The sequence below is a fragment of the Leucopleurus acutus genome (genome assembly GCF_964270905.1).
Source record: "Leucopleurus acutus genome assembly, chromosome: 2".
Classification (NCBI taxonomy): domain Eukaryota; kingdom Metazoa; phylum Chordata; class Mammalia; order Artiodactyla; family Delphinidae; genus Leucopleurus; species Leucopleurus acutus.
The window spans coordinates 76,813,637-76,841,396 of record NC_139143.1 but is presented as its reverse complement, the minus strand read 5'-3'; the positions used below and the strand labels follow the sequence as shown (position 1 = coordinate 76,841,396).

At 43.1% G+C, this 27,760-nt stretch overlaps 1 protein-coding gene across 1 annotated transcript in view; it reads right to left on the bottom strand.

Moving 5' to 3' along the window:
* Window positions 1-26,166, bottom strand: part of SLAMF1 (signaling lymphocytic activation molecule family member 1) — a 32,473-nt gene extending 6,307 nt beyond the window's left edge. The window contains exons 1-5 of the mRNA XM_082832880.1: window positions 26,065-26,166; window positions 17,873-18,214; window positions 15,622-15,906; window positions 4,859-4,957; window positions 50-123 (exon numbers count right to left, since the gene is read on the bottom strand). Of these exons, the coding sequence (XP_082689006.1) occupies window positions 50-123; window positions 4,859-4,957; window positions 15,622-15,906; window positions 17,873-18,214; window positions 26,065-26,140 (876 nt within the window). The 5' untranslated portion in view covers window positions 26,141-26,166. The remainder of the gene's footprint in view (window positions 1-49; window positions 124-4,858; window positions 4,958-15,621; window positions 15,907-17,872; window positions 18,215-26,064) is intronic.
* Between the last annotated feature and the right edge of the window lie 1,594 nt (window positions 26,167-27,760).

Here is a 27,760-nt window from a genome sequence, read left to right as displayed (position 1 = left end):
ATGGGAAACATGACAGGTCCACCCCAGACAAAGACAGTATAGGACTTACACCTGATTTCTGGACTTGGGCATAGATAGTAAGGCTTTTTGCTTCCATTGTTGGCTGGTAATTGTCTGTTTTACCTGGGGAAAAGAAACCATAGTGGTTATCTCCCTCTGGTCCCCAGCATGAACTCTCTGCTCAGACCTGTCTGGTCTTTACCCCCCATTGCACACCCACCTTCCCCAGAAGTACCACAGGAACAAAGCACTGAGTCCCAAACCCCGTGTACATTTGTCATATGACATTAGGTTAGTTACTTGATCTCTCTTGGCCTATTTCCCTATCTGTAAAATGGGATTGAAATACCTGCCTCACAGGGCTGTTGTGATGATTACATGAGACATTACTTGTAAAGTGTATAGAACAGTGCCTGGCACATAGTGTTAGGTGCAATTGTTAGGTGTAATTGATATGCCATTCAATTATTTTGATCTCTATTGTTTGATGTATATATCTGATCTCCTAATAGAATTCTAAGTTCTTTAGGGGCAGGGCAAGTTATTTATACCTCTTTCGAATTCTTCAGCTCATAGCATGTTGTTTCATTCACAGCTTTCTCACCTCCCTGTTTCTGGGGGACGGTGTATGTGTAGGTGGAAGGGGTGTAAGAGGGATGATCTGCCTGGGACTATTTGGAATAAAGTTGCAATGTCATTCTAATGCCTACCATCTCTTTTTGCTCAGAGCCTAGGATCTCTGGAAATTAATATGTTGCAGAACATTTAAATTTTTAACCAGTTTTTAAATTTTTTCTTTTTAAATTATAGGAATAATTCATTCTTGTTACAAAAATTTAAATAATAGAGAGTAAAAAGTATATCCTCTTTCCCCCATTAACCAGTACAATTTCATTCTCAGAAGTAATTGCTTTTAACAGTTTGATGTATATCCTTCCAGATCAGCTCTGTACAATAGAACATCATCTTCGATGATGGAAATGTTCCATATTTGCAGTCTACTATGGTAGCTGCAAGCCACAAGTCACTACTGAGCACTTGAACTGTGACTAATGCAACCGAGAAACTGAATTTTAAATTGTTTTTAATTCTATGAAGAAGAATGTATATATATGTATAACTGAATCACTTTGCTGTACAGCAGAAATTAACACAACATGGTAAATCAACTATACTTCAATAAAATTATTTAAAATTGTGTTTAATTCTAATTAATTTAAATTTAAACAGCCACACGTGGCTGATGACTACCGTATTAGACGGTGCAGCTCTGGACACTTGCTATACTTATACAGATATTTCTTCTGCAAATACAGTCATTCCATACACTTCTCTGTAACTTGACCCTTTCAGCTAAAATGTGTTGAGGACATTTTCCATGCTAGTGCAGTAGACCTATCTCATTCTTTCTAATGTTTTGTGGTATTCTTTGGATATATCATGTAGCAGTGAGAAGGATGGAGGGTAAAAAACAGATGGGAACAGGGAGGCCTGTTTTGGGACTATTGCAAAATCCAGGCAAAAACAATGGAGACTTGATTCAGAGGAAATCACGTGAAGTCTTTAGGGTAGACTTATTTTAACACCAATTAATTTATTCTCTTAAAAATCTAGGAGCATGTCTCTGAGGGAATAGCACTTAGGAGAGGTATATTTTTATTTGGAAGGGAAAGGCCTTGTATGTATGTACGTGATGAAGGTGGCGGAAGGTGCTGCATGAGGGTGTGACACTTGGGAAGGAAATGATGGGCAGCTGCTGGGAAGCTCAAAGAATTCAAAGAAGCCAACGTATGGTTTTCCTGTGCATGTGTGGGCATGGAGTACCTGCCTGGTGGTTCCAACTTCACTTTTTTGGTCAGGGTTGATAACTGGCTGAGGATGCGTGTTGCGGGGGGATAGGGAGGGAGGATAGGGTTTGGGGTGATCAGAGGAGATAACAGAGGGGGCACAAGTTACTTCTGTGAAATACATCCTTCGGTTCAAAACCATGAATGTTTGCACAGTTAGAAGCCCCCACTCAGCACTGTCCTAGGTGTTGTAGGGGAACAAATAGTGTAGAGAACAGACCTCGGTCCTTAAGGACTTTCAGTCTTTCAGGTCAGCTCAAGCTGAAAATTACAATTGAGGGGAAAGTCCCAAAGGGTCAGAGAGATGGAAAAGGCAAGGCTGAATGTTGCTTCTCAAAAAGACCACTGGACCAAGATAATTCAGTCTCATGCTTTTCTTCCCCAATGCAGAAACAGGTTTTCAGGAGCCAGCTCAACTCTAGTCACTGAGGCCTTAAGATCTAACGAAAAATGTCTTGACCTTAGCATTGGGGCATCCCCCTTCTAGCCCTCATTAGCTGTGTGTCATTGGACAACATGTCATCTCAATGGGTCTCTTCTCTTACCATGACTGTAAAATGAAGGCATAGTCGGTCTAATATCCTTTTCAGCTCTCATCTGAGGCATAAAGTTGTCTTATGTTACCCTAACCTCAAGTACTTTAAATCTGTTCTAGGTGCTCTTCCCAGATCCTTCCAGCGCTGCCCTCTGCTGGCAATAGAGATTAAATATTGATGCTTACATTAAGAGATTAGTCTTTCTGTGTGTGTGTGTGTGTGTGTGTGTGTGTGTGTGTGTGTGTGTGTATCCATCTATTTATCCATCTCTCATCCATCATCTATCCATGGAAGCCATCGTGTTCAGTGCTTTCAGTATATTGACTTATGGATCCCCACATCAATACCATGAAGTACATAATATTATCCCCATTTTGCAGATTTGTTTGCCTTTCGTTTGATCACAGAGCTTGTCAGTGGCAAAGTCTGCATTTGAATGCTAAAAATCTATGTTCTTATCTAGTGTGTCTCCTGGACACGAAATTTCCAGAGAGTCCATCTGAAAACCTTCAGAGTCAGGCTGCATTCTGGAGGTGACACCAATAGAAGTTGGCAACAGAATCTCTTGAGCTAAGTCTTATGGGGGTACAGCAATTAAGTATAAGCTTTTCCTACGGACTTAAGGCAGGGCTTTGTATGTTCCTGGCTTACAAGGAATACACGGTGATTAGAAACAAGGATGGGTACGTGTTTGGGAAAAGTAGTAGAGAATTGCAGTGGGGTGGGGAGCGCTATTCCCTTCAGAGACAACCATGTGATGAGCAGGATGTAGTTGAGGAAAGAGTGCAGGTTAGGATCCCAGGACCTTCACCAGCTGGGTTAATGCAGGTATGTTAATCTCAGTTTTCTCATCGCTGGTATTTCACTGCTTCCTTATTGTCTAAGACAAATGTGGCTGCCCTGGCCCATTCCCATAGACTCTCATCGTGATTTCTGTCTGCATTGCCGCACTCCCCCCATTCCTCCCCAGCTACCTCTTAAATGGAGGAAATGAGACAAAGTAGGCGGCTTGCTATGACCTAGATTTTTTTACATAAGCAAAACCAACATCAGAGTGCTGAGACAGGGCTTTTCCAAGAAGGTTATATGTGGAGAACACTGATCTACTTGAGAATGAGATTGGCCATCAGATATGTGGTGTGAGGATCAAGTTCTATTCTCCCCATGGGAAGACCAGCCCAGGGATCTGTCCTGATCGTGGGGCAGGACCTTCTGATGCTAATGTGAGTGGGTGCTGGGTAGTGTCGCTGAGGGGAGCACACTGCCCAGGATATTGAATCATAGGACAACTTGGAGGGGAGGCCAGGAGATACTAACTCTAGGCATTGAAACTGCAAGGGAGTAATTGGGCCCTAATGGTTTCAGTCTACCCTGGGCAACTTTCCATAACTATTTAGTTTGGCTTTAAGTGACCTCATGAATTGCACACTTGTCCAAGGTGAATCAGAATTTGTGCTAAAATGGTAGTAAAGTGTGTTCTCTCTGCTGTCTTCTGATAAGCTGTGGGCCTTCCTAGAGAAACACGCCCCGGTAGTTGGGACACATAGTTGCAGTTCTGATTCCCTCACCAATCAGCTGGGTGACTTTGCAAGAGTCAGCCTCTCTGTGCCTTGGTTACCCCATTGCTAAGTCACATAGAAACAACTATACCCTCCTTTTCTCAGAGGGATATTGTAAGCATAAAAAGAAATTATAGGGACTTCCCTGGTGGCACAGTGGTTAAGAATCCATCCGCCAAGGCAGGGGACATGGGTTCGAGCCCTGGTCTGGGAAGATCCCACATGTCGTGGAGCAACTAAGGTTGCATGCCACAACTATTGAGCCTGCACACTACAGCCCGCGAGCCACAACTACTGAAGTCCACATGCCTAGAGCCTGTGCTCCACAACAAGAAAAGCCACCACAATGAGAAGCCCTCACATTGCAACGAAGAGTAACCCTCGCTCACCACAACTAGAGAAAGCCCGTGCACAGCAACGAAGACCCAACGGAGCCAAAAATAAATAAAATAATTAATTTAAAAAAAAGAAATTATAGAAAGGTTTCAACCCTTGGGTAAAAGCATCCTTTTTATTATTAGTCAGTAGTTATAACTTTTCTGTTGAACAAGATTCAAGGGTCCTCTGTATTCTGCTCCTAGTGAATATTTTAAGCTTCTTATCTGGATCCCTTCAGCATCCTGTACACACCTCTGCTGCAGTGTTCGTCATATATACTGAATTTAAATTATCTGTGTCATGTCTCCCATATTAAATACCTGTGGTTCATCTATCTTTTTATCCCCACAGCCTAGTGTGGCGGGATCAAGCAAGACATGTTGAATGAAACTGAATTGAACAAGATCCGAGGATATGTTTATGTAGTGTTTTTGCAAAGGCATTGCCTGCAGAAAGCCCCAGTGGTGAGAGCAAGTGCTTGTGGGGAGAGGTCCCCTGCTTACCACAGGGAGTCTGATAAGAATCTATTGTCACCTACCTCTTCTTCTCAACAGTAGTATTACCACTTGCAGAATCATGATGACACCAATGATGACCCCTAAGAAGAGCCCAGCATACAGTGCCCATTGTCTTGCTTCTGAAAAAAAGTCAAAGGGCAGTCTCAAAAGTGCTGTGAGCTTAAAAACATCCCATGCAGAAGTGGGGAGACCTAGCCTCATGTTTTCTGTCTACATTCTTCCTCAAGGGAGACATTCGATCTTATGGTTTTAGAGATCAGCTTTAGACCACTGAAGAGTTCCAGATCTGTTTTCTTATCTGGATTTCTCTCACTACTTTTGACTTTCATACTCCTAATTTCTTTAAAGATTCTTCTATTCAAATGTTTTATTTTTTACTTCACTTTAGACAGTCTACCACATGACTAAAATTAAACTTATCTTTGTTTTTTCTAAGTCAACTTCTCTGTTCAGTTTCTCTGTTTTTAAATTTCTAATGTGTCCTGTATCCATTTTGGTAGAAAGAGCATGATGGCTGCATGTGCTGTCCCCATACTCCCACACCATTCTCATGAGACACTGGGAGGAAGGAGGATCTACTTATGTTTTTTAAAAAATAAACATAATAGTGCTATTATTGTCCTTCCATGCAAATAACTGTATTGAACCCACCAGACCTGAACTGAAAGAAAGGTATGTAGTTTTACTCTGAATCAGTCCTGTGTTTAATATTAGCACTAGAGTACATCACCCAGGCTAAAAATCAGAGAGTCAATTTTCATTTTTTCTTCTTTTCTCCCTTTACCAAATCCTTCTGAACCAGGAGCAGCACTTTGGAAAACAGTGGACGAGACCTCTTACCCCAGTAAATAAGACGTTTAGCTCAATAAGATAATAACAGACAACTATTGAGCATTTACAATGGGCCAGGCATTTTTTTTTTAGTGTATCTTGTTTAGTAATGTATTTAATCCTCACAAAAATCCTATGAGGTAGATACTCTTCTTACTCCCATTTTATGGATAAGGAAGCTGGCACAGAGATCCTCAAGAACTAGAGGTTGGTCTAGGAGTAGAAACATGGCTGAATACTGAAGACAGACTTCTTGGAGAGTCAGGGAGACTTATGGGCTTGGGGTAAGATACACCAGGATAATTAACGGTGAGGGATAACCCGAAGCACCACTAGGGTTCTAAGTAATAGCATGTACCTTCTAAATACCAGGAGGTAACATTAATGTGTAAAGGTAACTTATAAGGATGGTTGTGGAATCAGCCTGCTTGTTGTTGAACTTATGATGGATTTGTTGGGAAGAAATTGAAAGGAAGAAATAGGTAGGGTACAAAGGGGTAGAGTGCTTGCAGACACAATTCAGATGTTTACAGAGTTAACCAAAGATACAGACTGAAGTCTCAACAAATTGATGAAAACGCACCCCACCAAGATCCAAGTGGGCCTTCAGCCTGACAGATAACCAGTGGTTGCCTCCTGGGTTTGAAAATATTCTCTTTTTCTTTCTAGGCTTTTCACACATCGTCATCCCAGGGAATCTCACTGAACTGGTTTTGTAAAGATCTTGATGATAGAGTCTCTTCCCAGAATTAAACATGTTTTAACCCTGCCAGATACCAACTTCAGCGGTCATTTGACCCCTGATCAAAAAAGCTAGGGGGCAAGCAGAGAGTTGTAGTAAGACTCCTGAATTTATATAAAGAATGAAATATGAGTACAAAATCACTGCTGAGGCTAGAATTGCCCTGTGAGCAGCTGTACCCTGAGTAACCACTCTGAATGGCTTATGGTTGCTGAGAACTCACTTCACAGGTGTGTGTGTGTGTGTGTGTGTGTGTGTGTGTGTGTGTGTGTGTTTGTCCAAGAAACAGTGAGAGACTGTTTATTCAGATTGATGTTGCCAACACCAGAAACCCACAGAGAACGCTTTCAGATCCTAAGATAAAGAAGCAGAGCTAGAAGTCTAAGTACCACCAGGTTTCATCAGCCCATGGAACTGACCCAGCAAATAGTTATAGTAACACTTAGTATTTCAAGACTATTTCCTCTTTTTTCTTCCTTCATGTATTTTGAGACCTTCTAAATCAACGGTTAATTTAAGAACAAACATTGCGACTATTTAAGTCATTTTAAAAAATACTAGTTCTCTCAAATTTCATTCAGATAAAAATAAAATAAAACCAACAAGGTGGTGCATCTAAAACTAGAGAATAGCAAAATAAATAAATACATAGATACATACACAAAATAAAATTAGGAAATAGCAGATGACATAAGTGTATCTGTAACACTTCTGCCAAGTGAGACTTTTTCCTGTTGCTGACAGCTCAGCTGCCCACCTACTCACATAAACTAAAGACGATGGGGACATATAACTGGCCCAGGGGACACAATGACACCAGCCCTCTCTTTCTTCTCAGGGTCTCAGGAGGATGAAAGCTATGTGTTCCACTTGTCCTATGACATACATGACCAGCTTCGGCCAGTCCAGCCAGATCTGAGAGGCAACCTGGCCACAGTCCCGAAAGATATTTCAGAAGTCCAAGTTTTCTCCTAGTCTTTGGATACAAAGTAATATGAATCTACTGGAGGATTTATGTTACAGGACCATAGACTTTTGTAACCTTAAAGGAACTGTAGTGCTTATCTCACCCAGCTCACTAATTTTATGTTGAGGAAACTGAGACTCAGACAAGTGTACCTAGAGTCACAGAAGAAGGTGATGGTCGAGCCAGGTGACATAAGACCTACAGAATTTATAGTTTGTGTTTTAGCCTGTAGTGGTGAGGCCTCCACATGGAAAGCAGCAGAAGGCTGGGTTGCCTGGGAGACCTCGTGAGTCAAAGGCCCTCTGAGGTGCCAACTAGTCCCTTCACCATCTTCCATCCAACACCTGTGCACATGCTCGGTCCTCTATTCTCCCTCCCGCTGCACCTTCAGCAGTCCCCCCCCAACCACTGCTGAGTCCTGACCCCCCAGGCCAATCTTGCTTCCTCTGTGTGACTTTTCCTGACCATTCTAGCTCCCATTCTTCCCTCGCCCTTGGACTCTGAAGTACCTTGGTTTATGTCCTACATCTTAGAATTATGTCTGCTGTGGAGACTATTTTCAATGAGAGCATTTGGAGCCAGACAGATGGATTCCAATTCTGGGTCTACCACTTGATAGCTCTGTGACCTCAGATAGGCTGCTCCTACTCTCTGGGGCCCCTGTTTCCTCATCTGCAAAATGAACATAAAAATATTCAGTTCACAGAGTTGTTCTGAGGAACCAAAGAAATAATGTATGGAAAGTGCTCAGAGCAATGCCTGCAATCCAGCATGTGGTGAATAAATGTCAACTCCACTTGCCTCAATTCTCTAGCTAGCTGCTAGGGTCTTGGAGGCCAGAGACCACCTCTTTACTTCTTTTGCAGCTCTCTTACTACTTGACACATAGAGGTCCTTGGTAAATTCTTGCTGGTTGATTTTAAGGACAGGAGATAGGTTTGATCTCAAGTCCAGAGGGGTCCCTGAACATCAGTGAAGGATGGATGCTTCAGAACCATCGTGTCATTTGCTTACGACTTAATTTCTCTATCTGTCTACCAGGTCCAAATATTTCTACACTTGGTGCTATCTTTTTGGTGCTCTTATTCAATTATGATATGGAAATGGAAACTAAATGTCAGAGACTCTAGGCTGTCAGGAATTTGGGTAAATATGGACAAAATGCTACTTTTACAGCTTGGTGGGTTCAGGCTGCCCATGATTCCTGTAATTTCTGGGAATAACTTCCTCATGGTCCTCTGAGTTTTCTCTCCTGCAGCTCTACTTGTTCTAGTCTCAGCTGTCCTGGGTGCAAGGTACAGTGCCTTCATCAGTTTCTACAAAAAACAAAATAAAACAAAACCAAAAAACCTACACTAAGAATTTTGTGGGTTCAAATCCTCTAGTGTAGATTTGAAAGGTCACAAGGAGCAGATTCCATCATGAACCAGGCAGCTTCCCACCCTCTGACAGGCTCAGACCCTCTCTTTCTCTTCCTATATCTGCACAAGCAACATTTTCCCCCATTATAATACAGAACTATCTAACCTACAGCTGGATTCTTAGGGGGAGGGGTCTCACCTTCTGCAGTCTAGCATTTATGAAGCTACTATCCTAAACAAACTCTGTTGCCTTCCAAGGAGGAATTCTAGTAGTAGTTTCCTTAATATGATCATGTTTTTCTACCTGGTAGCTTCTGAGTCCTATCTAGATTGTAAACTCCTTGAAGGTAGATGCTGTACCTTACGCTTCATAGGCATTACCCTTTCCACGTGACACAGGGTAGGGCAGGAGGGCACTCAACATAACTGTGATGGACTAAGTTAATTTAGAGGCAATAGAATGAAGCTTGGAGAATTCTGTCATGTCCCTTGTGTTAAGAATTATCAGAGCACTAAGTATGAGAAAGTCTGGGAAGGAATGCAGAGTCACCTTCTGAATGGCCCAAGGCAGGAGTAGAGGGGAACAAGCAATGACCTATTTGGCATGTGTTTTATTATAACAAGATGGAACCAGGAAGAAGGTGTGCCTCTCTGCTCTCAGCACCATCTGTGCTCCTATTTCAAACCACCATTTCCTGTGGCAGAATCTCCAGCTCTCCTTCTTTTTGCTCAGTCATGTAGTGAGGCCCCTCAGGATGGCAATGCTCGAAAATCAGGCCAATATTGTTCTGGAGTCCACAGGTCCCATTCTTTGTCCACAAAAAAATGTTATCTTAACATTCTTAAACAGGAGGTTTGGGACTTTTTCTCCCCTGGAACCTCTTAGAGGTAGCTGAGCAGGCTGGTTGAGAACTCCAGTACATTTTATGAAGAGTTCTTTGCACAAGTCTCCACCCCTGGTCTTCTACTAGATTGGCTGTGGTTTAAACCTGATAACTTGGCACATAGACATGCATCCAAGGAAAATGCTGAAGGGCCTTTTTTATCTCTGAAAGTCTGCTGCCACAGGAACACAAAAGCTCCTCTCTCTCAAGTCCCCAAACCTTTATTCTTTAAGGCAGGTAAAGAAGAAAATAAAAAGAATCTGAGAAACAAATGTAGCTCACCCCAGGAGTTACTGAGATGCTAACGTAACCGTCTGAGAGTGCCAGATCTCTTTCCTGCCTTTCATGTGGTTCTGTCAGAAAGGCCGCCTGCCTGGAGCACATCAACTTGAAGAAGTCAACCATCTTCAAGAGACATCTTTTTGTTGGTGGAAGTTTCCTCTCAGAATTGTTAGTGGGGGAAGGGTGGTCCTAAACCATACCATACACTAATTTAAGATCTGGGACCATCGAGGTAAAAATTATTACAGAGTTCACAGCTTCCAGAAAAATCCCTTACAACTGCCTATCCTACCCAGCACTGTGTTGCAGGGGCTAGTAGGTGTGCCTCCAGGGGCATTTTCATTCTCCCACGACAATGCAAGTCTTGTCCAGTCACATGGCTGCCCAACTAAGGATTACGTTTCTCAGCATCCTGTGTAGCAGGTGTGGCCACGTGACAAGGCTCTGGTCCATGAGAAGTGTCCAGGTTCCATCCTTCCAAGATTGTTGCCATGCTTCCTGGATTGGGAGTACCAGGGAGAGGGACCTGCTCTGTGCATGGAACAGCTAGGTGACTCTGTAACAATGGGAGCTCCCTTTTGATGAAATGGCCTTTTTAGAAAGGGGGAGCCCCCAGAACATACTGGCAGGTGTCAGCTTTTCTTTCCTTCTACTGAGCTAACCCAGACTTGCTGAGCCAACTTTTTGCTAATCTGCAGAAAGGGGTCCTCTTTTCAAGATGAGCTTCCATGGGTATTCCCTTTGAGTTGGGCGATTTAAGGTTTAGTATTACTCATTCTTGCACAGAGAGAACTATTTCAGAACATGGTCATGAAGGACGGCAGCATTTCACACACTGTCCAGTGCTGACCCACATCGACACGCACTGCATGACCTAGGAGAATGCTTGGTAGCACCCTTGGAAATGGACCTTGCAGTAAAGAGGCATCATAACAATAGACATGAAGGTGTTTCTTGCTGTAAAACACTGAGATAACAGTTGGAATAAAGATTTATATATGATGGAGAGCCTAGACAGTTGTTAGAAAGAAAAGATTTTGAGGAACAGGGAATTCCCTGGCAGTCCAGTTGTTAAGATTCCACGCTTCCACTGCAGGGGGCCCTAGTTCCATCCCTGGTTGGAGAACTAGGATCCCACAAGCCATGCAGTGTGGCCAAAAAATGAATGAATAAATAAATAAAATAAAAATAGATTTACCTTTAAAAAGAAAGAAAAGATTTTGAGGAACAAATATGTTCTTTTGCTGTTCAGTTTGAGTCCTGACGAGAAGCAGTGCTGACATCATGTCTCATTTGCTCTCATCACATCATTAACCACTTTGAGTTTTTCATTAATGAAAGTGAAAAATATCTTAAAATCACTGTCCTCATTATAGATGGTGAAGTGACCTCTAATAAACCCTCACACCCCACCGCTTCAGCCCAACGCTGGGGTTTCCCTTGAATGGAGTCTTTGTTAAACAAACAGCCACTGCTCTGGTTCAGGTCTCATCATCCCTTGATGGGTGACTGAAATAATGGGCCCGCCTCATAACTAGTTTCTCTTTCTTCTGCCTCTTCCCCACCCCAATCTATTCTCCACACCACTGAATTTTCTCTCTGAAATGCAAGCTTATCGTGTTACTCCTCTACCTAAAACTGTCTATTAGTTCCCATCAGGATACTATAGGATAATACAGAACAAGACCCAGTTATATCTGCCTTTTCCTTTTCCTGGAATGTCTTTCTTTTCTCTGCTTGGGTAATTTCTACTTGTTCTTCAAAACTTTGTTTATGTCACATCCTCTGTGATGCTCTTTCTGATTCCCTGAGACAGTGTCAATCATTCCCTCCTCTTGCTTAACTTGCACGTACTTCTGTTTTGCACCTGTTGCATTACCAGACCTGGGATAATTAGTTATTTTTAGAACTATTCCTTCCTTAAGGGCAAGGACTGTGTCTTTTTTTGTCTTTGTGTTCTCAGCACCTAACACAATGTTGGAACATAGTAGAACCTCAGTAAATGTTTTGTCTAACTAAGCACAGTATTTTAAAAATTAGTGACATTCATTTGCAAACACAAATCAATGAACTAACAAAACTCTGTTTTCCATATTTAGGCAACCTGGTTTACTGCGAACGGCATGCCACAAACTAGCTGTGTGATTTGTTTCTGACATGCTGTGGTTCCCCATCCCTGGAGGCAGGGGAGGGGATCTTTACTTGTGTTACGGGTTGAATGTGTTTCCCCCAAAATTCATATGTTGAAGTCCTTAGAATGTGACCTTATTTGGAGACTGGGTCTTTACAGAGGTAATCAAGTTAAAATGAGGTCATTAGGGTGAACCCAAATTTAGTCTTACTGGTGTCCTTATAAGAAGAAGAAATCTGGACACTCAAAGAGACACTACGGATGAGCATGCCCAGAGGAAAGACTGTGTGAAGACACAGCAAGAAGGTAGACATCTACAAGCCAAGGAGAGAGCCCTCAGGAAAAACTCAACCCTGCCGGCACTTTGATCTTGGACTTCTAGCCTCCAGAACTTGCGAAAATAAATTTCTGTTATTTAAGCCACTTTGTCTTTGGTATTTTGTTACGGCAACCCTAGCAAACTAAGTACAGGTGGGTCCTAATCTAACATGACTGGTGTCATTATAATAAGGGGAAATTTGGACAGATATACACATAGAAGGAAGACAACGTGAAGAGACATAAGGAGAAGACAGCTATCTCCAAGCCAAGGGGAGAGGCCTAGAACAGATCCTTCCCTCACAGCCCTCAGAAGGAACCAACCCTGCCGACACCTTACTTTTGGACTTCTAGCCTCCAGAACTGTGAGACAATAAATTTTGGTTATATAAGCCACTCAGTTTATGGAATCTTTTTACAACACCCCTAGCAAACTAATATACCTTGGTAACGCTTTATTAGCATTTCTTATTCAGGTACATACAAACTGAATCATAGAATATTTACTCTGGAAAGAATGTCACTAGTTCACCATTTTCATTTCACATGTAATGAAACAGAGGCCCAAGAAAGTGCAGTGGCTGCTGGGTATTTGTCTTAATGCCTGAGCTGAGGTCCTGACAGGGCTTTCCCATGGTGCCATGTTTCCGCTTCTTCTTTTCCTTCCCCATCTCACAAAAGCCTGCTCCATACCCAGTAAATCTGGTCACATTAGGGCATACATGGTCCTCAAAGTGGCTTAGATGCGGAAGAGCATTTTTTTTTTTTTTAGTTTTGGCTGCACTGCACGGCATGCGGGATCTTAGTTCCCTGATCAGGGATCCAACTCGCGCCTCCTGCAGTGGAAGTACAGAGTCTTAACCACTGGACCACCAGTGGTTAAGTGTTTATTTCTTTTTGAAAAAATTAATTTATTAATTAATTTATTTTTGACTGCGTTGGGTCTTCGTTGCTGTACGCAGGTTTTCTCTAGTTGTGGCGAGCGGGGGCTGCTCTTTGTTGCGGTGCACGGGCTTCTCATTGCGGTGACTTCTCTTGTTGCGGAGCACGGGCTCTAGGCACGCGGGCTTCAGTAGTTGTGGCGCATGGGCTTAGTTGCTCTGCAGCATGTGGGATCTTCCCAGACCAGGGCTTGAACCCGTATCACCTGCATTAGCAGGCAGATTCTTAACCACTGCGCCACCAGGGAGTCCCTATATGTTTCTTAAGAATGTCCTGAGCTAAGTGCCCCTAGGCGAAGCTTTATGGCCAAGACTTTGGAAAACATTGATTAAATTCTCATTAAACTATATTGAGGAGCATGAAGAGAATTATTCCTCTTTTCTGAGGTGAGTCAGGGTAAAACATTTGGTGCCCTGTCTTTACTCTAAGAGGGTTGCTGTGACCAGAGAAGGCTGTGCAGGGGTAAGGGCTACTACTTCCTCAGACTTGAGGGAAATACACACATTTTTATTATGATTTATAAGGCATTTAAAAAGTGTATTATCTGTTCCACTAGTACCTATGAGGATTTCAGAATCAGACAACTCAGCTCTGCCCCTTGCTCTGTGTGTGACCTTTCCATATCTTTGTTTCCTCATCTGTAAGGTGGGGATACTAATACTATTTGGTTGCTGGGAGGATTAAATGGGATGCCACATACTGACACATAGTAAACAATTAAGACCTTTCAGCTGTTAGTATTTTAGATAAAGAATCTAAGTCTTAGACAGGTTAAGTGGCTTATCCTTGTGAGTAAAAAGGGTAATATTGGATCTAGGACAACTGGGGCCACATTCTTTAAACTCTGCACTCATGCAAGACTGCTTTCTTGATCCCACCGGCACATTCTGAATAGCTGTGGGCAGAGAGAGAGGTCTGAACTGGGGGAGGAGCCTGTGAATGTGGCTTGTGTGCAAGGTGGGCAAGCAGACAGACACACTGAGTGGGTGGACAGGTGGCCAACTCCGCCATGAATGGCTGGGGGAGGAAACAGGCAGTTGGTTAGGCTCACAAATGAACTCTCAGATGAAGAGACCAGGTAGATTTTCCCAGCAGTCCCTCTGGAATACCTCAGGGGAGTCGCTGACTGGACATGCTATGCTGAAGGGCATGACCTGGCTGCATTCCCCTGTCCCTAGATCCCTGGTCATCTGGAAAAGCCCTCCACATATACACCAAGTCTACTGTGGGCAGGAGTCCCCTTGGAATGACTCTTGTTTCCCCCCAGTGGTTGCAGAGGGAAGAATGTCAGAGCACAGGTAATACCTTGCAGGGCCAGCACTCTGGTTCTTCTGTCCCTGAGCCTACCTGAGGCATGGACACAAGATCGATTAATGAAAAGGCTCAGTGATCTATCTTGTTTCCAATCTCAAGTGGTTAGTTGAGCTTACTTAATCAGCCCTTCGTTCCTTTTGATAACAGAATAATGATGCTTTATCTTTCCAGAGAAAGATCAGTCAGAAGATCTAGGTTTAGGTGCTGACTCTACCATCTATAAGCTGAAGAAACTTGAGGAGGGTACTTACATGCTATGAGCTTAAACTTCCTAATTTGTGAAATGAAGATGATGACAACATTTATCTGATAAGACCATTGTGAGGATCAAAAGAGATCATACAGTTGAAAGCGCTTTGCCAATAATAAAGTGCTCTATGACTTATCATTTTCCCAGACTTCACAGTCTAGGTCTTAGTCAGAGAACTGACTACCCTGGCCCTCTGACCTGCTATGGGATTCACAGTACATTTCATGAAATGTGGCCCTTTATTACATCCTGCTTTTCATTACTGAGCACATGTTTCATGTCTTATCTTTATAACATGTTGACGGAGAGCAGAGGTCATTTATCATATCTATTCCCAATTTTCTACAGCATAGGTGATTGATAAATTCTTATTCATGGTGTAGAACAATCCCACCATTGGTAGAGCATGGACTTGGGAGTCAGGACCTGCCACCTGCACTCCCTCACCCGGCCAACCTTTCAGGTTGGTGCCACGGCAGGAGGGGAGAGGAAGGACCATAACTTGAGACCTGGGCTCTGGGTCTGGCTCCATCGTTTCTCATTGGTTTCCTCAACTCTGAACTGAGCATAATGCCACCCTGGTCATTATGAACAGTAACCACTCACTGAATGCACATGGGAGGCTTTTACAAACTATAGAGAAAATATAAAGTGTTGTTCCCAAAGTGAAGACCATGGCTATGGAAGAAGAGCAATTGGTCCAGGTGGGGACTGAGCCCATATCGTTAATGTGGCACACTAGCCGCCACAAGGGCACTCACCTGAGGAACCGAGGCTGCATCTGGACCACGGGATGAAGGTCTGAGAGCCATTGCTGATGGGGTTGCTCACGGTGCAGATGTAGATGTTGTTGGCATCCTGAGGGCCAAGGGTGAGATACAGGAGGTGGGAGTTCTTGGTGGGGCTCAGCAGAGGGGTGCCCGCCTCCTCACTCCAGTTGTAAGCTACATGGTCCCCCTTCTCCACCATGCAGGCCAGCATCAGGCTACAGTTCCCATTCTCCTGGCTGGAGTTCAACACCTTAATTTCCGGAGTGGAGACCTGCTCTGTCAGGAGGAGGAGAAAGGGAGCCATCACTGAAATGAATCCTCTGGAATGCTGACTTAAACTTCTTGTTAGAAGAAAATGCAACCTAATGGCATCTTTCCACCACCCCTCCCCCCCCGTGGATATGCAGTGTGATTTATTTCTGTGGGGACCTACTGCTTCGCACCATCCCTCTCTCATATGCCCCTCCCCCATACTTCTTTCCAGGATCACCTTGGGATAAAATAGAGACGAAAAAATTGTCTTTTAGTTCCCCCCAACCAGTACTGTTAGGGCTCCCCTTGCCTTTCTGTTGTTCCTCATCTAGGTTGCTCTCTTGTATTCTACCTGTGGAGTTTGCTGTCAGCTAACTCCCCCATGGGTATTAACTGTCTTTGGCTAAATTATTACCTTCCAGATCGAAAAACATGACTTTTTACTGGTGAGATTTCATCTATACTCTGTGTGTGTGTGTGTGTGTGTGTGTGTGTGTGTGTGTGTGATAGCAAGTGCTTTAGGGTGTCTGAAATTGGGATAGCCACAGGCCTCACCAACTTATCTCACTCTAATGCTGTGAAATAGACAAAGTAAAAGGGAAAGTCTTATTTATTCAGTACATACTATAAGACAGGCATAATGCTAGAATTTCACATTTGTAATATTTTTTAATCTTTCAACAACTTTCTCAACAATTATGAACCTAGTTATAATTATTCCCATTTTATAAATGAGGAAACTGAGACCCAGAGAGGTGGAGTGTCTTACATAATGCCACTCAGCTTCTAACAGCCAAACTGAGATCTGAAACTACGTCTTTCTGACTCCAAGATCCAGACTCTTTCTTTGACTTGAGAAGAACACCATGGTTGCAGGAACCATATTTTCTAAGGTAAGAATCTGATCATAAAAGAGAAGATGTGACAAAGGCAGTGAACTGTTCTAGAAAATGCATGTGTAATCTTTGTGCTCATGGCAGCCTTGCCCCGGGAACACTATTGGAATGATCAGGACACCCTGATACCTGGTGGAGGGCTGTGGGAATTCTGCATACACTGTTTGGAGGGAAGGGAATGCTAGGGCCAGGGGAAGGGCAGGGAGGGTATTTCTGTCTCTCTTGTTGGTACCTGAGGATTTTAAAGAAATGTTGGCTGTTTGGGGCTCCTGTCCCATCCTCAGAGATAAGAAACTCACTGTTGAAGAAGCAGGGTAGCCCGCATGGCTGCCAGGATCCCTGGGAATTCAAGGGAGCCTTGGGACTTAAGAGACAAACTCTGGGTGTGTTCAAGAGGGGCTGGCAGTTAAAGAGGCTCACAAATGCACTGGCCTTAGATTTAGGTGGACCTACGTTCTAGTTTAAGTTCTGCAACTAAGCAATTTTATAATCAGAGCATTTGTTTAAATGAGAAAAATATGCCTCTTCCACCAGGTAGATGCAATCCTCTGCCAGGATGCGGGGCTTGGTGAGTGATGTGTGGGCTGAATGTCAGCCCTCCGTCTCCCAGGACTCCTAGTGCAGTGAACCCACCTACGCAGATGTGAGTAGGAACGTGCAAACCACTTATCTCTAGATTTCAGTGTCCTCATCTATGAAAGCGAGATTGAGCTTGATCAGTGGTATTCAAAATCTTTTTAAATTAAAAAAACACCTTTTTTCAAATAAAATCTTATTTGTAAATTGAGACTCTTGGGGCTCCAGACCCTCTTGTCAACAGGCAGAGGGGCTGTAGGCAAGAGGGCCTGGAGCCCCAAGAAAATGGGGTTAAAGGTAACTTGTGCTAATCAGCTATCACTAACGTGCAATTTGGATGAAAAAAAGATTTGTGAACTTCTAAAACTTCTTCCTGAAGGACGGTTTACCCCTGGACTGAGATGTCTTTCAAGTTGCTTCCAACTCTGAATACCCTTTGCTTCTGAGAGAGGCCTAAATTCTTAGGCAAGGAACTATCTCATCCCTCCAGTGGGGACTGGGGAAGCCACCATCATTACCATAGAGCTTCAGCTGCAGGCAAAATTGCTGGACTGAAATGTTTTCCTCCAGGCTCATAAAGTACCAGCCCTCATCCTCCTTCCTGCTTTTCAGGATCCTCAGGCTCAGGTTTTCTGGATGAAACTCATAGCCATTCTCCAGATGGCGTGGAGAGTCACCTTTCCGCAGATCCAGAGACACTATTTTCTTCTTGACGGTGTCTATGGGTGATTCTGCCATTGTGACAAGGATGTGAATACTCTTATTCATGCTCTTACTTATCCCGTCAGATGTCAGGGGCAGCAGCACACTGCTTCCCAGCCGCCCAAGGATCATCACTGGGCAATTCGTCGAGCCCTCACCTGCAGGAGGAAGGAGAACGAAGTCCCTTATTATGGAAGCCTTTGAGACTCACATCTTGTCTGTGGATCAGGAATAATAGACTGGATGCTCTCCCTCTTCCTCTTGGCCAATCCCTGGGGTTGCCAGGTCCTTAGTAGTTTATAAGGACTGTCATGAGGATCCCACTATATTCTCAGTTTTCAAAAATGCAGTGGAAATCTTAAAATCCCTTATGATAGAGCTGTATAGACTAATTAGGACTCTGGGTTTCTTTGATCCAGGAGGGAATTCTATCAACTCAGATTTATAGTTAAGGCACCTAAGGCATAGAGAAGTTAGATGACTTGCCTAAAGTCATATAACTAGTAACTGGATGAATTCCTCAGCCAGACTTCCCACCACCATTGGAGATATAGCATGAAGAATGGAGAGTAACTGAAACTAATTCTGAGCTTGTGAGCCCAAGAGACCAAGGTTAAGAAGCATCATTTCAGATAAGGAGGAAAGAGAAAAGTCTGAGGGATGTGGAGTCCAGGAGGAGATGAGCCTCATATTCAAACTGTGGAATCCTAACTCCCCAAAAAGCTAAGATATTTAACAATGTCAAGGGTGAAAAATTATTTTACTTCTCTTTTTCAAAAAAGCTGAGGCAACAACAACCAAAAAAAAAAAAAAAACCCACAACCTCAGTTGATGACCCTGCTTCTCATTTCACTGAAAAAGGAGAAGAAACAAAAGAGGACTTCCATTTGTTTCTACCACCAAGTCAACCTACCTACTTGGATGGATGGTCTCTGCTCCCAGATAAGGCTAACCTCTTCCTTCATGGAGCACTCACTCACTTCAAGGCTTTGCTTCTGCAACTTCCCCCACCCCTTGCATCATCAACTTTGTTATTGTTATGGTATGTTGTGGGTTATTTTTACTAACACACAACATACCAACATGTAATTTCCCTCATCTTAAAAACCCCTCCCCTGGTGCCAGGTCCATCCCCAGCCACCTCCCCATTTCTCTGTTTTCTTTTATTCCAAAGTCCCTTAATGTGTGTTTATACCTTCTGTCCCCATTTCCTGACTTATTTTTCCTTGTACCCACTCCAGACAGGCCTTCTCCTTACTACTCATTGGAACCACTCTTGTCAAGGTCACCGTATATTCCATGATACTAAGTCACTTCTCCATCTTCATCCTTGCTTTCTCATCTTGCTTTCACTTGGCATTGTTCACATTCCCCCTTTGAAACACTGCCTTCATTTGGCCTGGGGAACAACACACTCTCCTGGTTTTCTTCCTATTTCACTGGCTGCCCTTTCTCAGTCTCCTTGCCTGAAACTTTCTGCTCTTAAAGACTGGAGCATCCCAGGACTCAGTACTCAGACCTCTTCTCTTTCTCAGCCACACTTATCTAGTTGCATAGTTTGACATGTTTCTGGAATGCTTACAGAGATATATCTCTTACCCAAACCCTTCACAGTACTCCAAATTGCCTACACTGATTGGTATTGGTATTTGGAGGTCTAAAGGGCTTCTCAAACTTAGCAAATGAACTCTTGATTCTATAGCCCCTTCTGCAAACAACATTACAATTCCTAGGCCAAAACACTGGAATCATCTTTGACTCCTTTCTTCCTCTGATACTCCACATTCAATCTATCAGCAATCCTGTTGACTCTGCCCTAAAAATATATCTGGCATCTCAGGACTTTCAACCACCATCATCACCAGCCTGGCCCTGCCATTGTCTTCCAACTAATCTTCCTGTGTCCATGCAATGGACAGTGTAACCTTTTAAAACTATATCAGATTTTGTCTCTCTCCTGCTTTTAATCTTCCAGGGCTTTCTAAGCACCCATAGAATAAAATCCATAGTCCCTGTTATTGCTTCAAAGACTGAATAACCCAATCCCTGGTACCTCTCCAACTCCTTCTCCTGTCCTCACTGCACTATGGCCACACTGGCTCCGGCTGGTCTGTAACTCATCCAGAACATTCTCATCTCAGAGCTTTTGCATTTGCTGTTCTCTCTCTCTCTTTCTGGCAATCTCTTCCCGTACATATCTAAAGAGCTCATTCCCTCATTTTATTTTAGATTTCTGCTCAAAAAATCATCTTCTCTGAGAGACCTGCTCTGACTATCCTACCTATCCTATCCTATCCCTTCTTGTTGTGCTTATCACTGTCTGATGTTATACTGTATATATTATTCATTTTATTTTATTTTATTTTATTTATTTTATTCTAGTGTTAAACACTAGAATGCCAACTTCTCAAGAGGAAGAATTTGATCTTGTTCACTGTTTTGTCCCTAGGACTCACAATTGTGGTTGGCACATAGTAGGCTTTAAATAAATATCTGTTCAATTTATGAATGCTGAAAGCCATGTTACCTGACTAAAACCTCTCTTATTTAGCTCTGCCCAATATGTGACTGAACTTAATAATTGAACTTAACCATAAGCTAATGTTTGTAAAAGAAGGAGCCCGTGAGTCAGAGAGAGCACAAATTGTTCTAGTTGATAAGAAAGTCAGAAGAGTACAATAAAACTGTCTGCCTAAGTAGTGCAGCCATCTAGAAAAGACACAATAACTCGTGGTTAAGGTGGATGTTGGAAATTTGGGCAAACTGATTCAGATGTTCTTGATACCAACATGCTCTGAGATCCTGTAAAGGGCCCAGCTGATATCAGACTAGAGATTCAGAGGTTGGGAAAAAAGAAAAATCAGGATTTGAGTGGTGGACACATAGTATTTTTTTTCTTTTGCTATGCCATGTAGCTTGCAGGATCTTAGTTCCCCAAACAGGGATTGAACCCTGGGCCCCGGTAATGAAAGCCCCAAGTTCTAACCACTGGACTGCCAGAGAATTCCTGACACTTATAATTATTAAGGAATAGTGAGAAAGACAATTAGGCATTTGCTCTTTTACATATTGCCAATACATCAACTGCTCAATTGATTCAATAAGGACTGCTGTTCATGGTGCTGGTGTTGCTGTTTTTATAAAGATAAACTGCAGGGCATGTTGGAATTCCTTCCAGCCACACTTATGGATGCCTGACTGTCCAGATAATGTGGTAGGTACAGTACCCAAGAGAGTAACCTCTTGAATCCTGAACTTAAACTTCTACCAATAAAGGGATGACAGAAAACTAGAACCATCCATGCAAGGAGAAACATCATGTGGTACATAGGCCCCCTGAAATTGTGTACAAAAGCGGTATAAATAAGCATATGTACATTTTTCTGGGAGCATAGCCATAAATGTCATCTCTCAAAGGAGTCTGGGCTTCAAATCAAGGTTGAGAATTGCCATCATACTGTTGATTTTTTTGGATCAATTTTAATATAGAGAAAGAAGAAATGGAAATTATACCCATTCATAGACCATAAGTCTCCACCCTGCCATGTCTCCTGTGTGCCCCTTCTGCCCATGTAACCCAACAAACTCTTTACACCATGGCTGTTTTCAGAACTTGGAATTGGAAGGGAGTCAGGGGGAAGAGGAAATAGAGGATGGGGCAGAGAGTAGTCAAAAAACAAAATCAAAAAAAAAGTTTTGAAAAAAGAAAAGAAGAGGGTAAAGAGGGAAAGAAAGAGAGGGCAGATGAGAAGAAAAGGCTGAGTGGTTCAGGCAGACTCAGTCATGGGGAGTGGAATCAAAACTTCATCAGGAAGAGACCCTCACACGCTACAACCCACATAAAGAATGATGATGTAACAACTAAGCATGTGAGTGGCCAGGTCTGCAGGGGGTACGTGAACTCATTGCCACCTAAGCAAGAGTGGAAAAATAAGTGGGGACTTTAAAGTGGTTCATAAAACACTTCAAGTAGAGTCCCAGCTCCTGAAACATCCTACTGCTTGATGAGTGTTTTCCAGCAGGTCTGTGATTCAGTCAGCCCCTGGTTACTAAGAGAGTCTGGAGGAAACATTTGTAGCTGTTAACACCAACTCACTTTCCTTCCAGGAAAATTCAACTTAGAAAGTAGAGTGATTCACATGGGCCCGTGGATATTTTCCTGAAATCAGTAGCATTTAGCCAAACTTTTCACAAAATGGGATTCTACCTAATGATAACAATTTTTTGGCCCAGCCCTGTTACTGGGCATCTTGCTACAACATTTCTTTCAGGTAGGACTCAGAGCCTTCACAGTTCTTATGCGAAATCTAGGCTTACAAAGAAAAGATAATGTGTCTTTAATAAGTCTCATTTTTAAACAGAAGTCCTACCAGCTGTCCTCCTAGTCCCATTCCTTGACGCTGCTGGGTCTTTCTATCTTAGAATACTTGCACTCACTGTTCCCCAGCCTGAAAGCCTGTCACTGCTCTTTATTTGCCGGGTTAACTCCTTCTGTCCTTCAGGCCTCTGCCCTTGACCCTTGGCTTAGATTCGGTTTCTCTGCCATATGCTTCCAGTTCACTTTGCATCTCTCCTTTCATATCACTCAACACATTTTTAACTCTCGTTCAATGCTTGTCATCCTTATTCAGTTATAAGTTTCCAAGAGTAGGGACTGTGTCTGTTTTGTTCACTGCTGTAATCTTAGTACCCACCTGGGACATGGTAGGAACTCAATAAATCCTTTTTGCCCGAGAGAATGAAAAAACTGAATGAGATGAATGAATGAATGAACAAATGACAAAACAGAGTCTAATTTCTTCTCTCTCCAAAATCTGAATGTACTCTCCTTTATCTTTATAACATCCATAAGAGTTGTTTATGTAGGGAGATGAAGGGGACCCTTATCCCTATTTGCCAGGTGAGGAGCTAGAAGTGCCTTAGCTATGAAACCTCTGTTTCAGGTGCAGCAGGCCACTTACAGTTCCCCCTGAAAACTCACAGCACTTTACCTCTGCATCTGTGCCTTCAACTAGAGTACTCTTTTCAAGTTATATAAGAATCCCACCTACCTGATGTATACATTTAAAAGGACATGCAAGAAACTGGTAACAGTAGGGAGGGGTATAGAAGGGAGATTTGTCTCCATTCTGTACCCTTTTACACTGTTGAAGTTTTATAGACATACGTGTGATACTCTTCCAATAAACAAACTAGTTAACAAAAAATTAAATGAAAGCTACATGATGAAAGATGTTTCTATCCACTTTTCAAATTCCAGATCAAATACCTCCATATGCCTTGTACTTCCTTCTTTGATTTTGTCAACTTCTCTCACCTTTTGAAAATTCCTATACTTCATTTCAGTTCAATTAAAATCAACTCATATCCTTCAATTATAGACAGCATATTCTAATTTTTACCATGGGACCTGGAAACAAATTTTAGGATTCTCCTCCTCCCTAAACATAAGCTTATCTAGTTTCATTCATTCAGGCCTCTGGAGTCAGGCTGGGTGATTAAAGAGAAATTGCTAACTGCTCTGTGCCTCTTTTTCCTGTTTTATAAAATCATAATGTAACAATAACTACACATATCTCATAGGGTTGGTATGATAATTAAATGAATAATACACACAAAGCACTTACCACGGTGTTTGGTATACAGCAAGGATGCTGTACATACTATTATTATTCATTCAACAAACATTCATGGAAGGGCTCTCACAGATACTGTGTCAAGTGCTAGGCAGAGGCTGTGGTTGTTCATTTTACTTCCCCCACACCTCACATAGTGCTAGCCACATCGTGTGTCCTTAGTAGATCGTTGCTGAATGGGATTGTTCAAAGGCAATCTATGGATAAAACCAAATAGCATTGAGGTTCTGATTTCCAGTCCAACACTGGAGACAGTGAAGGTAGTGGCATTATATCACAGTATTAAAGCTTTTGAGTGATGGAAGTGCCTAGATCTGCATCTTGGGGTACAATGGGCCAGTGAACAACAAGGTTGGGCCAAGTCTAGGATGCCCCCACTTGTCCCTCACCTCTCCCCTCATGTGTGTGAAGGATGTGAGGAGGACCTGAATGAAGGAATAAAAACTCCCACTGGGGTAGATTCATCAGTTGTAAGAGATGCACCACTCTGGTGGGGGATGTTGTTAATGGCGGGGGGGCTGTTCATGTGTGGAGGTAGTTGGAAATCTCTGTACCTTCTGCTTACTTTTGCTGTGAACCCAAAACAGCTCTAAAAAAATGAAGTCTATTAAAAGATGTATCATTGGGGGAAATGGAAAATTCACTTTACTTGGGGGAGGGACATGTGGACTTCTTGATTTTTACAGTTTTGACTGGGAATTGGAAGTCGAGCTGAGTAGAGATGGGAAAGGGAGTAGGTACTGATTTTACAAGAATGGGGCTTCTTGGTTGGGTGAATCTGTCATGAATGACCTGTCCCATTTGCAAAGCATTTCCTTCTGGGTTTTATTGGGGTTTCACAAAAGGGTGCATATTTTAAAATAAAAACACTAAAATTTTTGTACATATTTCAAAGCAGACAAAGGAAGGAAGGGAGACACTACCGATTGGGTAGCCATGCCTGTGGGGCTGGGCTGTTTCTCACTGACCAGTGACCTCCAAAGCTTTCCGCGCAGCAGCTGTCAGCAGAATCTGAAATGCCAGGGCCAGACTGGCCAGGAGGCAAGCCAGCACAGAGACAGAAAAGTCCAGCTCACTGTTCAAACCCATCACACCTGATAGTCACTAAGAAGAATTCCAAAAATGGTGGAGTCACAAATGGGGTGCACCCAGGAAAGTTTGACTCTCCCTGTGATGGCTTAAAGTGGTTTCGTTTGGCTTTCTGAGCCCTCAGTTCAATTATTGCTCTCTGAGACCTTGGGTAGCAAGAGCCATGGGTCTGCCTGATTCTGAGGAAAAGTGGGGCCAAGGAAGGCCTATTCATCTGGGAATCTGGCAAAAGACAGATCCCAAGTGCAGCCCCTCTGACAATCCTAGCATATCTCTGGGCTTCTCCTGGAAAAGTCCATAATGGATTTGTGGTCTTGAAAACCCCAAGAACAGAACATCCGGAGCCTCAGGACGTCCCCCCTTCCTTAATGCCGCTTCCACTCCAGACTGCTTCCCACAGTCCCAAGGCATTTAAGCAGAAAGGAGATTCTCACCCACTCCACAGTGAGCCCAAAGTCTGCCCCTTGCTTGGCTTTTTCTTTCTCAAACACCTTTTCTCATAGCTCAGCTATTACTAAACAGAGAATACCAGCAAACCAGAAAGACAGGAGTAGAGCCCAGCTTCAAACACTTTGTCTTGTGTCTGGCCTTACACTGGAGCTGCCCTGACCCTGAGCATTTCCGATTTGCATTTCTCACTTACTGTAACCAGCCCTGGGCTCCAAAAATCCTGGCCTCTCCCCCTCTTGCTGCCTTGGAGCCTTCTCTTCCAGGAAAGTAGCCACCAGTATGACCACACTGTGGCCACTATCTGTTCTCAACCAGTGCCTGGGGTTTTCACTTCTACCCTCTCTTCGCACTACAGCCTTTTCATGTAGGTGGATCATGTTTTTCGTTTGTCTGCTTGCGTGTGTGAGGATCCCCATCCAGGACAGGGTTGTAGGAGTAATATTCTCCCAGAGCTCCATCCCTACAGCTCATTCCCTTAGCCTGGGTCTTTGCCAGAAAGATACTCATGCAAAACCAACCACTCAGCCAGGACTTTGACTGGAGCCTCTCACCCAGAGAGGCTGGTCTAGAATGTGACCAGTGCCTTTGGCTTAGAGCTCCTGGTTTCCTTGGAAACTAGGACTGGTGGGGCTTAGCCTCAGAAGCCAGGACCCCAGTAACTCACAATGTTCCTTCCTCTTTAAAAGAGGCAGGAAGAACTCAGAGTCAGTCTCTGAGGAAGAGGCAGCCGAAAAACAACCTGCCACCCCTGCCTCTTCTCTCCATCCATGGGCTACAGCTGATTCCTGGCAGGTAATCATGGGACCCAAGCCCTCAGACAGATGAGCACTCACCTGTTCTGCAGCTCAGCTCAAAAGCTAGGGAGAAAAACAGCAGGACGTTCAAGGAGAGGAGCCCCTTGGGATCCATCAGCCAGTGAGGAGAGGGAAGGGAGCCCGGTGAGGAGCCCGCCAGCTGCTTGCAGACGCCACGGCAGAGTGAGCTCTTTGTCAGGCAAGTGCTGCCTCTACTGTCTAGTTTATGCATCAGGAACCAGTAGGCTTCCTGTCTCACTGGGACTTTTTCTGCCTGTGCCTCGAGGATTGCTCATCTCCTTTCAGGCTTTAAGTCACTCTGCTGTTCCCAAGAAGTCAAAATCAGGTGCTTAGACTGCAAGAGCCGAGAAGGGAGCTGGGTAATCACCCAAGGCTGTGGTCAAGCCCCAGCCTTGGGCAGAAATGTGCTCCCCACTCCCTTTCTTAGCTGTCTTCTGGAAAGGGATGTTAAGACTCTCTGGGTGGTTCTGTCTGGTAACTCTCATTATACAAAGAAAAAGATGTAGTCATGTCAGGCCACCCCAAATTTGGATGTGTTAGTTCAAAGCTGAACTTGGATGACTGACCTTTAATGAGCTGATGGACATTTTACTTCTGATTTGTTCTATAATTTCAGAGAACACCTCTCCGTGCAGTCAGGTCCTGGTGCCAAAGTCACAGAGAGATGGGGGTGGGCAAGGGTGGGTCAGCTGGCAGAAACCCAATTTCCCTGCTGGGTACATTGTGGTAGAATTTAGTGAGCCCTGTGCTGTGTTTGGAGGGGCTGCCTTATTTTAGAATTTGTAACTAATTTTTTGTTGAGGAGAAGGGACTAGAGTTGACAGAAGAAAGATCTTGTGCTTTTCCATAAGTTAAGCTATAAATATGAAACATGGGAAAGGTGCTATTATTGGCTCACAAGGAAACTGAAGGTCCATTTTAACAGGTCAAAGGCACTTTCCAATGGGCCTCCCTAAGAGGACAAGGGTAATAAGAACCGGTGATATATGCGAAAGTGTTCTTTATTCTCATCACCCCCCCACACACACTCAAACACCTGACACCCAACTATCCTCCCCACAGCACTACCCGGTGGTGTGCTGGAGCCAGCACCTACCAACTCATGAGAGCCAATTGTTAAATTTTCAGAAACCTTATGAGCTGGTTATTGATACACATTACATTATTAAAAATTGAATTACATAAACTTACAATTAAATAAATTATATCAAAAACTAAGGGAATAAAAACTCATTACTTCTTAATTATTTTACATTTTACTATTCTCTATGCTCTTGAGAACATTTACATCTATTGTATCTCTGTGGTGGAAATTAAATATCAGGTCACTGTGAAATGCATAAAAAATTGAGGAAATATTTTCTAGTACTTAAAAACTATGATCTTATTCAGCATAAAGTCAGTAGTGTCGCTGAAGAACAGGTGAGGTCATGATATATGTCTTCAAAATGTCTCCACATTTATTTAACTTTAAAAAATGAACTGCAAGTAAGAATTGAGAGTGGAGTAAAATATTTAAAGTGTTGAGGAAAAAAAACACCAACCTATAATTTTCTGTACCCTGTGAAATTACCCTTCAAAAGTGAAGGAGACATAAGGACTTTTTCAGGCAAACAAAAATGGAGGGAATTTGTTGCCAGTAGTTCTGACTTGTAAGAAATGTTAAAAGAAGTTCTTTATAGAGAAGGAAAATAATAAAGGTCAGAAAATTGGA